This window comes from Chrysemys picta, chromosome 6 (assembly GCF_011386835.1).
Source record: "Chrysemys picta bellii isolate R12L10 chromosome 6, ASM1138683v2, whole genome shotgun sequence".
Taxonomy (NCBI): domain Eukaryota; kingdom Metazoa; phylum Chordata; order Testudines; family Emydidae; genus Chrysemys; species Chrysemys picta.
The window spans coordinates 89,804,590-89,820,589 of NC_088796.1; the positions used below are offsets into that span (position 1 = coordinate 89,804,590).

The 16,000-nt window shown below is 38.0% G+C and overlaps 1 protein-coding gene across 5 annotated transcripts in view; it reads right to left on the reverse strand.

Moving 5' to 3' along the window:
* The window catches only part of NTRK2 (neurotrophic receptor tyrosine kinase 2), a 270,677-nt gene that overhangs the window by 143,280 nt on the left and 111,397 nt on the right, over positions 1 to 16,000 (reverse strand). Inside the window, exon 12 of one of the 5 annotated variants that reach the window (XM_005311872.4) lies at positions 1,358 to 7,285. The exons of the other annotated variants lie outside the window; for them this stretch is intronic. Coding sequence (XP_005311929.1) covers positions 7,248 to 7,285 — 38 coding nt within the window. The 3' untranslated portion in view covers positions 1,358 to 7,247. Of the gene's footprint in view, positions 1 to 1,357; positions 7,286 to 16,000 lie in introns of those variants that run through there. 5 annotated transcript variants of the gene reach the window in all.

A 16,000-nucleotide genomic window follows, 5' to 3' on the forward strand; every position in this document is an offset into this window, starting at 1 on the left:
TTGAATTACAATAGTAGAAAGTTATATATAAAGCCTTTTAAAATAAATGAATGGGCCTTTCATCAGGCTCATTTCTTTTGGATGATGAAGCTCCATTACATTGTCTCCAATAGCACGTTTTACATGAGTACTGAGAAAGCATCTGTAAAGCATAGTAAACTTAGTCATTCCCCATGGCCATACTAAGCTGATTTGGTAAAATGTTCAGGGATCTACAGTCCTTCCAGAAGGGAAATATGGGACTGTATATTTCACAAACTTGAACAATAATTTATCATGCAAAATCTGAATCTGCCAAATTCCAACTACAGCAATGAAATCCAGGGGAAAATATGATATGCCTATGCAAAAAGGGCAAAACTTGGACTTGAGTTATGACATAATTGTTTCAACATTCTTAACTTGTTTTTTCTACCTCTATAGGTCTTTCAGGAAACCCAGATAGTTGCTCACAGTGACACATTGGCATTCAGATCTTCAAATCATATTATCGATTTTTCTTCCAAAGTTATAAAAACAAAATCAGCATGGTTTCTCCCAGCACCTAAGTAGTCAACATTCTATACATCTATTTTAAAGGACCATGTTATCTAAGGAGTCTCCAAAACAGAACACACCAGCTGTGTCAATATAAAGCATAAGCTCTGATCCTGTAAACCCATATATAAATGGGATCCATTTGGGTAGACCCCACTGCCTAAGCAAAGCCCAACTAAAGCATTCTCTTGCAGGATCAAGGCCAATGTGCAATTACCTGATCTGACTACACAAGTGTTTGTGTTCATAAATGATATGCACACACATTTTGTAAGCCATATTTGTAAATTTAGTCCCTCAACTCTTCTTTTTTTAATTTTAAACAGGACTCACCCTACAAGAATGTTTGTGTCACAAGGATTTCTGGGTAATTGTGCTAAATCCATCATTCACAAATAAATAAACACATCCATAGGCTGTACTAATTTATAACATCTGGTACCATGTGATAACTGAGGACACATCCTATAGAATTACATGTTTTCCAATAAAACACTGTACATTACTGGTAAAATACCAAGTGCGTGCTAAGTATTTATAGAAAGTACAAGAGACAAAAATAATGAATTATAAAACTTTATTGGCCTGTTAAAAATAAGTCCAGCAAGTACATTTATGTAGTCTGTCCACATTATTAATATAGTATTTGAAATCAAAACAATGATTGTCAATTATTTACAAGAAATATAAAATCAGCTTCAAACATATGTTGGAAGTGGAAAATCTAAGATTCACAACATGTTGATGGATTACAGCAAATGTATTTTTAAAAGATATGTTAGGATGCCTCGTTGTTGATAATCATTTGGAGCATTATTTCCCTTGATACATGAGAAAACAGACTTTGGAAACGGAGAGGTTATGTTTTCTATACTGAAACTATTTTTTTTTTTAAACTAACGGTGTAGGGTTCTGAATGGCAGAGAGAGACGTTTCAAATTTACTTTAAAAAAACCCCTCTATTCTCGTGTTTAATTTGTGATATGAGGGCCTGATTCTGCTCTCACACTGGTGTAAATCAATGGCATTACAATGGTACAAAACTGGTTTAAGTGAGCACTCAATCAGAAACTCAGAGGGTGAAATCCTGGCCCTACTTAAGGCAATGGGAAACTTCAGTTGACCTCAATAGGGCCAGGATTTCACCCAGTTTCCACCAATAGTTCAGTACATGTAACTCCCACACCACAAACACATATGAAATCCTACACAGCAGTTCTTGTACTTCTATATTTTTTCAGCAAATGTCTGAACTCTAAAGTAACTCAGCTTTCTTGTACAGATGTGAGCACCATTTAGTTTATTCTATGATTAAATTAAAACCTAGCAACAGTATATGTGATAAAATGTAAGAAAATGGTAACAACTCTAGACTCTTGCCTTCATTTTCATTTTAAAAAGTTTAAATTCTTATGGGGAGAGCTGCAAAATGGCCTCAATAAATCCTCTACAGATGGGCCTAAAAATAGCACTTATGTAAGTAAACAGAGTAGTCAAACATCTTATTTCCACCTAACTAATCCATTTGCAGAGGAGAGGATGGTTATGGGTATTAAAGTGCTAGCAAAGACAGAGGCCGCCTTTGAAAGTTTTGTCCCAGACATTTTTGTGGAAGCAAAGTAATGACATATATAACACCAGTGTTCTCTACATTCCCTACAATGTTGCCTCCCCGCAATAGACCACTTTCCATTTTGAAAACCACATTATGTGCCCAGCTACTCAGGAACTCTTTCTGCTGCTGCTAATTCTAAACCTTGCACAATTTGGGGCATACATTGTACTTGGGTGCACCTACCCCCATAGTGTGCCAAAGCCCGCCAGAAAGGCATTCATGGCTACTGGGCCCTGGGATTAACTCTTCAGAATGTGTGCACACCCAGGCAAAGGGACCTGGTAGAGGGCAAGAAAGATGAAGATGGGGCTTTCTGGAGAATGACAAGGAAAGACAATTGGGGGCTACTGAGGGCTTGAAAGGACAGGGAGAAGTCAGTGAAGTCTTTGAGGGTTGTAAGGAAGGAGGGAATGAAGCAGTCTCAAAAAATTGGAACAAGCTTCAGATTAGAGTTGGTGTGATTTTTCAGACAAATAGTTATTTGTCAAAAATCCAGTTTAACCCAAACTAGTCACACATTTGAGTTAAATTCGACAAACAGTTTTGGCCAAAAAAGAATTGAAAATATTTTCCAAGAAGTTTTGTCAATATTTTTAAAATGAAAGTTTCGACTTTCCATTTTGAAACAACACCTTTTATAAATTGAGATAGATTTATTTACAAAACAAAAAGGGTAAAAAAAATTAGAAACAAAACATTTTGTTTCAGATTGAATTAAACAGTTTGTTCAGCCTGAACTGTTTTTTCCCCCCAGTGCTTTGTTTCAGCTCCCAAACCAAGAAGTCATTCACCTCTACTTCAGATAAGCTTTTGCGTATTCTCTGATGTGAACATGGACATCAGTTGTGGTTGTCCAACACTACATCTGCAGAAGAGGATTGCTATGACCTCAAATATTAAAGATGCAACAAAAGAAAATGAACTTGAATGAAAAAGACATCAGGACTGAGGTTTTGTTTAAGCACTTCCAATTTACAGGCCTTAAATTGCTAGCTTTTGGATCTCTACCTCACTGCATCAGAAAACCAGATTTAGATGACCAAATGTTGGCATTCATGCCAGCAATTAAATGCAGGCACAAAACTGATAGCTGGACGGAGGATCCTTTAAACACTGGACCTTTATGTTAGGATCAGAAACAACAGATACTGCATCCAAATACCTGTAACTGAAGTTGCCCATAAAAAGCCTTGTAATCCTTGGAGAAATGTTTTTTGGGGCCATTTGTGGCAGGAGAGAGGACCAGATTCTAGTCAATAACCACAAAGAATTAGAAATAATAAATACAGGAAATATATTAAGTGGAATGGTTTCTAACTAAAATGTGGTTCATAGGTTTCCTGGAGATGTTTCCTTCCCTGATGGGGATGTGCTTCTATCATGAAACTCCCATTTACTTCTGTGGGAGCAGGAGCAGACCCTTATTTATTAAAAGGACCTGATTGTGCAACCCCTTGTTTACATTGGTAAGCAGTACTCCCATTGAAGTCACTTGAGCTATTCGCGTGAGTAACTGCTCACCAACAGAAGGGTTTCACCATATGGCCTTTTAATGCTCTTATCTGTTTGATCTACTAATCCTCATTTTAAAACAAATTATAGCATAAATAAACCCCTTTTAGTGTAATAATACAAATATATTTTTGATTTCCTTTCAGGTCTGGCAAACTTCTAAACTTGTTCTTTAAATGCTTCATGAACTTTTTATTGCTCAGTGAAATAACATAAAAGCTTTTTAGTATCACATGCTGGATGTTCAGTGACTTTTACCATTTTAATGGCTCCTGCCTGATTCTTTGTTTGAATCTCACTTTATTTTAAAGAGTCAGGAATTCTGTAATTAGGTGAGCCCTTTGTAAACCCACACCATTTGGGCAGATTAGCATCTCTAAAGTGACAGGCAATGTCATTTACAATCAAGCTGAAAAATACCAATTATGGGTGTATTGCAATCTCCCTGCTTAAAGTTCAGCTCCCTTTAGCTTTAAGTAGGGTGACCAGATAGCAAGTGTAAAAAATCAGGGTGGCAGTGGGGGGTAATAGGTGCCTATATAAGAAAAAGCCCCCCAAATCGGGACTGTCCCTATAAAATCGGGACATCTGGTCACCCTAGCTTTAAGAGGCTAATCTGTTCACATAATGGAAAGAAAATATTTTAGCAACAGGTAGCCTAGTTCCATTACTTAAACACTGTCACTGTTAAAAAAAAAGTAGTAACTAATCACATGCTGTAATCCATAAGGCTCTGTGAATATCTGTATTAAGTAACAGTGCATTTAGTGGCTAATGTAAAAGATATAGTACAAAATACTCAACAAGGATATCCTACAGTGATAGATTGCTAGATAGATAAATATCTATATCTATATATATCTATCAATGGTGCATAAATCAGTTCTGATTTGTTAATGTCTTGGTTACACAGAATCCAAAATACTGTTTCAGTACGCATAGAGCTATTTGAAATTCAAACCTATTATTGTTCCTTAAAGTTGAATTGCAAAGTGTTACAAAATAAATCACAACAGGTGTCAGGTAAGATCCTAAATCATTAACAGAATGTATGTACTAAATTTCAAAACCAAAAATATTTCAAAATCATCTTTTCCTTAACTTAGCTGCCAAATTCTGAGTTTGGCATTTAGTCTTTTTCTGGCCAAAAAAGAAAGGGTCAGATCCCGATCTCATTTACACAGGAGTAAACATAGACTAACTTAAACTGTAACACAATGAATTTTCATGATTGTAATTGATTGGAATTTGGCCCAGCAAACCAAGTTCTGATATCACATCAGTGTTATCCTTTTGTAATTCCATTGACCTCAGTTCAGTTACCCCTGATTTAAACAAGTGTCTGAGAGATCAGAATCAGGCCCAGTGACATCAGAAGCAATTTAAATAAAGTTGGAGATGCATGGGCAAACAAGATGTCAGTGCAAAAGTCAATTTAAAAAAAATGAGTTAAAAGGATCAGTAGGGTAGAAGAGAATAGGTATCTGAAAAACATCTGATTTGAAAGAGCACTTCCTCATGCATTTGGAATAGCGAAGGCCGATGTTTTCTGATTTTATTTCAAGGAACAAAAGAAAGGTTGAGCTGATATCACTCCAACTAACCGACTGTGAAGAACAGCCCTAATTGTTGCCCTCCCCAAAATGCGGCTGCCCAGGGAAAGCATGTGTAGGTTGCTGCCCAGGGAAAGCATGTGTAGGTTGGCCTAAGATGTGGAATTTGAACATACACTGAATTCCAACTCCACCTCCATCCATTACACAGGTGAGCAGCAGGAGAGGACACCTCATTGGGAGCCTTTTGGCTTGTGGGAAGGAAAGGAAACACCCCAGCAACTCCACTTCTCATATCAGTGAAGAGGGGAAAGAAATAATTCCCTATTTCAGACAAGATGAGTACAAATGGAGCCATGTTCCCAGACTCAGAGGCAGATTCCTTCAGGGTGAATGCCTAGGGAAGAGTGAATGATGGTTGTGAAAGATTGCAGGGAATGTAAGAAGACAGTCAAAGGGTTGGGCTGAGAAAGAGGAAGAGATTGGGAAAGAGACAAAGGTGAAGGAAGGATCATACACAATGAAGAAAAGAAAGAACAAAGGGAAGATATGGAAGGAAACAAGTAAAAACAAATGATACAATACAGAATATTGTAAAATAGACGAAAGCTAGACACTGAAAAAGAGTACAGCAAACAACAAACACACCAATACAGAGAGGAGAAATTAAAAATGGGGTGAACAGAAAAGGGAAAGAGAAAGAAAAGCAAATCCAAATAGACAAAGTAATCTGAAGCCCTTCTTTTTTTTCCCAAAATGTCATATGCTAAAATAAATAATCAAACATCAACATTTATTATCTAGATAAACCATAAATGGCATATAGCATGTCCTCAACTTCTAACAGACTATGAGGAATTCAAAGTGACTGTTCATTCATTCAAAACTCACACATTTGGTGTATGGAAATGGAAACACCCAATCTTTACAATCATTTATTTCTATAGAGGTTCATCTCAGCCCCTCTTTCTGGGAATCCTCTTAACTCACTTTTTTAATTTCAAAAACATTTTTCATTGATTTTTTTCTTCTTTCTTACCCTGATGTCACCTTCTGAATAGGAAAGCTCAAGTACTGAACTCAGGATTCGGCAGATATTTGACATGGAAATGACTTTCAAAAATTATGTTTCAAGTGTAGGCCCTGATCCTGAAAATGCTTATGCACGTGATCTGTGTATATTTGGTTTGCAGGATCGACACCAAAAGATGTTATTTTCGCATCTGCATTTTAATCTCCAGCTCAAATCATCCCAGTCCAGCAAAGGACACAAACACATGCCTAAAGTTAAGCACATAGTTAAGTGATATTCTGAACAAGGATGGGCTTAAGTACTTGCTTATGTGCTTTGCTGAATCAACTTACATGCACTAAGGCCTGATCCTGAAACTCTTGCTCACCAGAATCTTCCCAGTAAAGCCAATGGGACCACTCACAGGAATAAGGATTACAGGATCAGACCTACGTGTTTATTGCTTTAGGATTTTAGGCCCCAATTCACTTTAAGTACATCAACAGTCCCACTGAATTCAATGGGGCTACTTACAAGTTTAAAGATAAGTACATGCAAAAGTGTTTGTAGAATCTGGGCCTTAAACATCTGATTTTTTCATTTTTTAAATTAAAAAACTTTGCAATTCATCTTTAATAAATATTATTTCTAAAAACCAACATCTTTCCAATTAAGTTCAAACAGAAAAACTTTTCGACAGAGAAAACAATGTAACCAAATTTTATTTAAATGCCATTTTGAAGCCACAGTAAAACCAGGATAATAAAAAAGAATCTGATAGCTTATTTCTGGGCTTTCTTGAGTTTTATAGCAGCCTGAGGGCTGATTTTGCCCTGATGTCTCCAAAACAACTAATGAGCTGTGTGTACGTCTAGAATCCTCCAAACACAACCCATGTCTAAAAGAGAAGTCCAAAGGATGTGGCAATTCACAGGACAAGAACAATGTCCACTCCCTAGCGTGCAGCTTCAACAAACAAGCTCAACAGCCCCTCTCTCATTTTTTTTCCTTATTTCATTTACCCATCCAGTGGGATCTTATGAAACAAAACAAAACCTAAAAGAAACAAAATAAAATATGAGAAATCATGCTTCACAAAATTCAAGGAAAAATTAACACAAGGAAAAAAACACAGATGAACACTAGATAAAGAAGACAAATACACATGGAATGCATTTCAAAAGTGCAAAATAAATGTTAAATAAAAACTGTACATGGTTTATGGAAAATGCATAATTTGCTGTGTTTTATGGACGTGGTTTTCATTAGTTAATTAAAAATCAAATATTACAATGCATACTGTTTGTTGAACACAAAGAATATTCGCAATAAGATACAATACAACTAGTAGATACAGACTATGGAGATGGGCATATTTTCATAGGCATAATTATGCTTTATTTATATGGGTATCCTCCCAGCAGTATGTTCTCGTTCTAAAAAGAACAGTATCAGAAGTAGCACCACAACATTTCTATCAAGTTTTAAATGCCTATCAATGCTGATACGCTAAATGTCTGAGACTATCTGCAGTATAGCACCATGTATTGACTCAATAGTATTATAGGAACAGAGACTATAAATGGGAACAAGTAATGATAAACACTAGGGATAGTCCTATACATTGAGCAGAAGAACCTTAGTCAGACCCGCTGCCAAACAAGGAGTAGACGTGGGTAGAACATGGACGTTTCTGAGGAATCATGGTCTTAAGGGTGATCATCTGCATGCATCCCCCCCTCTCTCTTTTTGCTCTGTTCTGGCTGCTTAGCAAAATAAATTTGGCTATCACACTGCAGTGCTCTTATTAATGCAGCATCAGGTTCCCATATAAACACTACTCTTTACCTTGTGTTTATATGCACAACACTCTACACCGGCTATGCGCTGGATCAAGACCTCAGTGTCATGACCATCTTTGATTTACTTTGTTATGAAGGAGAAAATTATAACCGAGGAGAAAGTAATCCATTATGAAAAAATTGGTAAATTACCTCTAAAAAAAATCAACAGGCACTACATCAATGGCTAAATAAAAACTGAACTTTTTTTTTTTTAATCAGATCAATTTCTCCCTCAATCTACCATCAAGCCCACTATGTGAACCTTAATGATGGTTGTCTAAGGCTGAGAGCCTTCAGGAAAACCAGTTTTGGATTGGGATTAAATCCATGCACCTAATTCTAAATCATAAATACTTCCTAGCACAGCATCATCTTACACAGGCTGTTCTTGTCTGACTGCAGTTATGTTATTATATACATCACTTTTTATTGTCACCATTGTTTGTTCTAATGACGCTAAAAAAACCCAGGGAAATAATATGAGAATTGGATATACAAGCACTGTATTCCTGCAAATGTACATTTCATCAATAGGTCTTTTTTAAGAGATCTTGTCTCAGTAAGTTCACAATTTTGTGAAGAGATCAAACCTTATCTAGACATCAGATCACTCCAAACAACCAAAGGTTTAGAGCCAAATCCTGGTCTGATGTGAGTTAATGAGAATTTTGCTATTGACTTCAATAGGAGTTGAATTTGACTGTTAGAAAGTAAGTAAAAGTGACTAATTCATTTACAATTTATTTTCTTGCTAATTTAAATCTTTAGGAGATAATAATATCTCTGTTTGAGTGTAGGTAATAGCACACATGGAAGCCAAACATGCTGGTTATAGATGCGCTACTTCACGTTTTCAATAGGGTGTGTGCAAAATTCCTTTTCGCTGAAACAATCTATGGGATTTAGCATAAGCCAACAGAGAGAGAGAGAGAAAGAGAGAGAGACTTGGCTAATCCACATGCAAAATATAATTTCAGTACAAGTGTGTATCACTTCTGAGCTGCCCAGTTTCTGCACAGGCACTGTTTTTAAACTGTTGTGAGAGGAAGGCTTCAGGCTAGATTGCTGTTGAGAGGATTAGTTACATAAGGTAATGTAGTGATGAGTATCTTACCTCCTCCTAAAGAATACTATGTTATTGTTGGACTCAGTGCTTTTATTACAATTTAGATAATTTTAATCCTGATAATTCTCCTGCTTTCCCCCTTTCAAATAGATAAAGGATCTTAAATTAAATTACTGTATTCGGGCCATGCTGCGGGTCCATGAAGAACTCCATAATGCAGAGTTCAAAGCAATATAATTGCACATTAATACCACTACACTGTATATTAAAATCACCGCAATTGTTCTGTGGTAAATTATCTCCATTTGCTTTATTTTTAAATGTTGCTGTTTGGGAGAGTTAACTTGTGTATTAGTATTTAATGTTGCTGGATGATCATGATTGTTATTGGAAGTTTATTGCTAGGACACTCAGAACATCTGTATGGGCTTTTTCATTGCTAAATCGAAAGTTTCATTTCAAATTATATATATATGTACACACACACACACACACACACAAACTCATCACACGTTACTAACACCAACGTTGATTATTGTACATGAAAGAATTTCAGTTTTCTTTTCCAGCCTCAAACTTGTTGCTTGCCTATTGCAATTCAGTCACATTAGGCGATGAAAATGATTGAGAGCCAATTTCATTCCTAGTTTTCATTCAGCAGTACAATTATTATTATTATTTGTTAAGAGCGAATAAGTGCTTGGAACTGTACTATACACAAATAGACCTGGGGCCTGCTTCTCCTCTTAGTTATTCCAGTAAGAATACGGAGTAACTCCTGTGAAGTCAGCAGAAATACACCAGTTTGAAAGTACAACCAGACCTATGGCCCTGACCTGAGAAGTGTACATTATAAGGTCCTGATTCTACAAAAATTTATGCGCATGCTTAATTTTAAGCACTGGGGTAATCCCCCTGAAGGCAATGGACTACTCACAGTGCACAAAGTTAAGCTAAGCCCTAAGGCCTCAGTCTTGTGATCGGATTCAAATGGACAGTCTATTACGCCTTCATGAATTCCCATTGACGTCAATGTTGCTCCTCATGGGCACAAGAGTTTGAGCGTATTGATTCACTTGCAAGATTGGGGTCTGACAGACAAAGATCAGACAAAACCTCAGTCACATGCCCAAGGTGATACCTTGGAATATTTTTCCCCAGATAGAAGAGTTGATGGTGTTACATTGTCATGGATTATTCATAGGACTCTCAGGAGAAGAGTTTTAAGAAGATGGTTAAATGACAAGAAGATGTGGGGCCTGATTCACTGAAACAAGGAGGGCAATCTAGGCAAATGGTGTGACACAGCAGATGGCACAAAGACAGAAGGAGACAAGGAAATAAAGGAAGTGGTGAGGCTGGCATCATTGGTAGAGTGACGGAGGTGAAACAGAACATGAAAAAAATAAAAGAGTTGCGATGTAAAGAGAGTTGCAGATACTGAATGGAAACTTTTAAGTAAAATTTGGTTTCCAATGAAATAAAAAAAAAAAAAACTTTGCAATTTGATTAAGCAGGGACAATTTGTTCACCAGTCCTCTGACTGTCAAGTTATTCAGAGTCAGCGAGATAGTACTTTAAAAACATTATGGAATGTGGTAGTTAGGAGATGACACATCATCTCCTATCTACCAAGTCTTTGATTGGGTTTCTCAGTCTTCAAAGAGAGCCAGTTAAGAAGGTTTAGGCAAACAGTTGACATTCACTGGAAGAGTTGGCAGAATACTGGGTCCCAGGTTTAAGACCAGTTCAAAACAATCCTTGCTGTTGCATAAGCTGCCATTCAGAAACTTGCAGTAGAAAATATATATATTACAGAGCCAATACTGGAGAGCTCAAAATAAAAGTGGAGGAAGAGGAGAAGTTAGTCAGCAACTGATACAGAAAGAAGACCTTGACCAAATATCAGTCACCCATTTTTAAGAGTGTTGCAGAAAGGTAGCTATCTTTGTGTCGGTCAGATCACTCAAAGCTGTGGCTAGCTGATCTACAGGACTAAACTGTGGTGTCTTTCTTAGACACTCTGCTCAACACTGTACTCTCTCAATGTTTTGTAATGCTGTGGACATCTATTCAGATCACACATGAAGTTTATTCCCAGACCACACAGAAAGTCCAGTGTTCTTAAAATGGAACATGGTAATACTTTTGTTCCAATATTAGTTACTGATATAGAGGACTTTCATAAATACAGTGGTCAGGTTAATGTTCTTTAACAAACATTAGCCAGTACATAGAGAAGGTTTTGAAACAAACTGATAAATTAAACAGTAATAAGTCACCAGGACCAGATAGTATTCACCCAAGAGTTCTGAAGAAACTCAAATATGAAACTGCAGAACTACTAACTGTGGTATGTAACCTACTGCTTAAATCAGCCTCAGTACCAGATGACTATGGGATAACTAATGTAACGCCAATCTTTAAAAAAAGGCTTCAGAGGCGATCTGGGCAATTGCAGGCCAGTAAGCCTAACTTCAGTACTAGGAAAATTGGTTGAAACGATAGTGAAGAACAGAATTATCAGACAAATAAGTGAACACAATATGTTCAGGAAGATTCAATATGACTTTGGAAAAGGGAAATCATGCTTCACCAATCTATGTGAATTCTTTGCGGATGTCAACAAGCATGTGGACAAAGATGATCCATTGGATAAAATATACTTGGACTTTCAGAAAGCCTTCGACAAGATCCCTCGACAAAGTCTTAAGTAAAATAAGCTGTTATGAGATAAGAGGGAAGGTCCTCTCATGGATCAGTAACTGGTTAAAAGATAGGGAACAAAGGGTAGGAATAAACTGTCAGTTTTCACAGTGGAGAGAGGTAAATAGCAGAGTCCCCCAAGGATTTGTACTGGGACCAGTGCTGTTCAATGTATTCGCAAATGGTCCCGAAAAAGGGATAAACAGTGAGGTGACAAAGTTTACAGATGATCCAAATTACTCAAGATAGTTAAGTCCTGCATACTGTGCTTTCAAGGTGGCATTGTTAAAAACACCTAATTAGGCCACTACTGGGTATTTTTAAAATCATGCCCCCAGTTGATAAAGCACAACTAGGTAGTGGGGGGCAGTCAATTGAGCACCAGCAGTCAAGAGATCTGGGTTCTGTTCTTGATTGTCACTAGGCTCTGAGAGACATTAGTCAAGCAACCACCTAACTTCTCTGTGCCTCATTTTCCATCTCCATAAATTGTGTTGAATAATGCTGACCTACTTTTCATAAAGCACTTTTACCTTATGTTTGAGGAGCCTCCTATACAGTACAAATAAAGTATTATTATACTGTTATTGTTAATTCAGCTCTTCAAGCACTGAGGGAATAAAGCTGATAATTTTGTGTCCAAATCATTGAGGGCCTGATTTCCCAGTTATGCCCCTAATTTTCACATACATTATAGGCAGCAAATATCCAGTTTAGGCATGCCATTGTGCTATTTTCATATACAAATAAGATGTACAATGGCCAATCATTATTTTAAAAACCAGGCCCTGAGTGTTCAACCAGATTGGCAATTGCATTCACCTGAGTTTTATAGATTAGAATTCAGTATTTGACAAATCCAAAAACATGATCTGTCATAGTCCTACTTTGTATTCACATTAGGGTTTTGATACATGTGCCTTTGAAGCCCTAAACTGCTGGACTTTGAGCCTTTGTCATTAATTTTATTACCTTCTGTTATGGGGTGGACTAGATCCAGATGCCCCCTGCTGGAGGACACGCGGCCCTGCTTCACCTTGCTCCAGAAAAGAGCAGAGGAGAAGTCCTCCAGGCAGCCTAGAGTGGCTTCAGAAAAGCAACCAATCAGAGGGACTGCTGGAGCAGCCAGTCAGGGTCCAGAAGGGCCATATAAAAGGAAGTAGTAGAGGCAGAGCAGTCAGTTGCTGCCTGGAGCTTGAAGAAGGAGGGCTGGATACCTGGCTAGCTAGAAGAGCAGCAGGACTGCAGACAGCTCAGTGCAAGCAGGCTGAGCCCAGGGGAGTAAGCACAGAACCTAGCCAGATGGGGAGGGTATTGTGATGGGCCTAGTGGTCTGGTGAGGGCTGCCAAAAGGATACCAACTGATTATACCAAGATGGGCCACTTTGGGCTATTAAAGACGACAGTGCCTCTGGGGAAGAAGCCTTGGAGCTACAGTCCCATACCACGGCCGTGAGAAAGAACTAGACACTGTATACCCCAGAAGGAGGGACAGAGGGCTGAGTCACCTGCTGAAAGAGTCATCAACCAGGCAGATGCTAACCAGAGGCCTGTGCCACCCCATTATAAGAACAAAAAGAAAAGCAGGCTCACACCCAACCAGAAAGGGGGCATCCGCAAGAGGCGGGTGCTGCCCTGTTCAAAGCCTGAGTGATTGCAGGCATGTATCAGCCAGAGAGGGGGTGCTCACGAGAGGCGGGTTCCGACACTGTTACACTTTCGTATGGTCACCTGGTCCTCCCCACTGCACAGACAAAGAAAACTGAAATTGCAAAAATACACTACTGATATGGTCTGGGCTTATTCTGAAAGGAAAGGTTTCTGTAAAGTAGCATCCTTCTTACACACCAAGAAGTCACCCTCTGAGCAACAAGGATTCTGGTAGTCAATGGCACCATGGCAGCTAATTCAGTCATGCTAGTGCTGGGAGTAGCTCTGGTATGTGGATAGTCCAAGATGCATGGGGGTGGCGCCTCTGCCAATCCTGTACAACCTCAACCATAGTCCTTTTCACTGGCTATAACCCTCTCTAATATATACCACTAGTGACTCAAGATACCTAAATGGTCAAAGCAGCCAAAAGGAAACTTCCAGAAGTCACATCTTTTAGGATCCTTTTCTTCTTCTACACATTTTAATGTGAGAAAAAGAGAATGTGACCTTTGGTTGACTGGGATCCAGTGAGTGCCATAAAACCCAAGAAGATATTAAACCACAAATTGCTAGTTTTATTTCTATTGGGGTTGAAGAAATAATGGTGAACTTCTTTGGTCATTTAGGACCTGATCCCACTGACTTCAATGGCTTTTAAATCTGGCCTTTACTACCCAAATTCTGCTGCTCGGATAGTAAGCTTGAAATATAGGTGTTTCAGAACATCAGATTCTCTAAACTTCTGCATAATTTCAGTGATTCTACCTGCCAACTGAAAAAATAAACTAGAGCATCCAACACAAAAGCATGAGGAAAATGTATGGGGTTCAGTGGGGGTGCTGAAACAAAAAATTTCTGAGATTTTAAGCCTGGTTAAAATTGCCATGTTCATTCTCTTCTCTGCCTAAACACAGAGTGTTGTTATTCAGTGCTAACATTCATATAGAGTATTTGAAAGAAAATGAATTTACATTTTTACTTTTAGAGGCAATTAACCATAACATGACATGTATCTGTGGTCAATTTAAATGAACCGTAATTCATATGGAGTGAACTAAAAATTGCTAAGTGAAAGGAAGGAAAGCAAAGGGAATCAAGATGCTGCTGCATCACCTAAAAGGGAAATCTTATCAAATGTGTTAGTTTCTGATTTCAAGTAGAAAATTAAATGAAATAACTCATTCCATAGCTATTTGGAACTGTGCCACTGCTTCCAAGACCAGTGATGGCTAGTGCTGCAGCAAAGCGAGGAGAAAGTGTCACCTCATCTTTATTAGAAAGCAAGGAGGGGCTCGTGGATGGATTTCTGTAAAATGGTTATTGGCCTGTTTCACCAGAACGATGTCTACATAGCAGTAGCAGACAAAGTAGTCTGAGGAAGCCTTTCCTTATTTCCAGGATTGTGTGTGCGTTGGGTTCAGGATGGCTTTGTGTTTCAATAAATAGCCTGGGCTCAAAGACAAGTGTTTTAAATTCCAAATACAATAGTTCCAATTCCCTCCCCACTACCAGCACCATTTTTTTTAAAAAACACTACCTTTAGCAACGTTTCTCTCTCAGGATACTCTAATACAGTGATGATTTCACACACATATTATTAAGAACACTTATAATACTTTACACTTGCAACATGTACTGCTTTTACCAAAGGATGCAAATGTTAATTCTCAACAGCCTGTGGGCCAAACGAAACCCTCAAAACTAAACCAAACATTCTAGAGGCTTCGAACACAAAATTGGATCTGAATTTCACATTAGTCCCCATCCCTGGGCTGAACCAAAACTCCCAGTCTGAACACCCTTGAATCACAGAGGGTGGGAAGCTGCACTGGGGTTCAAATTGTGAGAGTCCAGCCCATTTCTAATGATTATATTCACTTTACTTCTGAGGAAACCAAGGCAGAGAGCCATTAAATGACTTGCTCACTATGGTCCAACATAAAAGTAAGTGGTATAACTGAGAATAGAAATCAAGAGGCTTGCTCTGCCTTTGAAGACAACATGGTATAACACTACAATATCATAGGTTATAAGGCTGAGGGCTAATTAGGGTCAAATTTAAATGACAAATTATACCTTTCCCCTGTTAATTCACCAAAACATTGCTAAACTTAAAATGTTTCTTTCCCATAACTATTAGTATTTCTTCTACTGCTTGAGTTTATGCTCAGTAGAGATGGACACACAGTTTATCATTTCCGGGATACTGCCACCTGTGAGATTTGCAAATGGTCTTAATAAAATTGGAGCCATTAACATTACTGTTGTAGGCAGCATTCAATCTATTTAATAGTTTGGGTCATTGATTCACAAGTTCATAAAACTAGCAAGGGTGGGGGTCAAACAAAATTATATGTACTTTAATAAAAGCACCCTATAAAGCTGATCTCAATATAAAATGAATTAGGAGCAAAAGGTGGTAAAATCTGACCCATTTACTCAGCAGATCTGAGAGTGAAAAGTAGGTAGGGTTAATGGTCCCCTGCCCTGCCCGCTATGAAC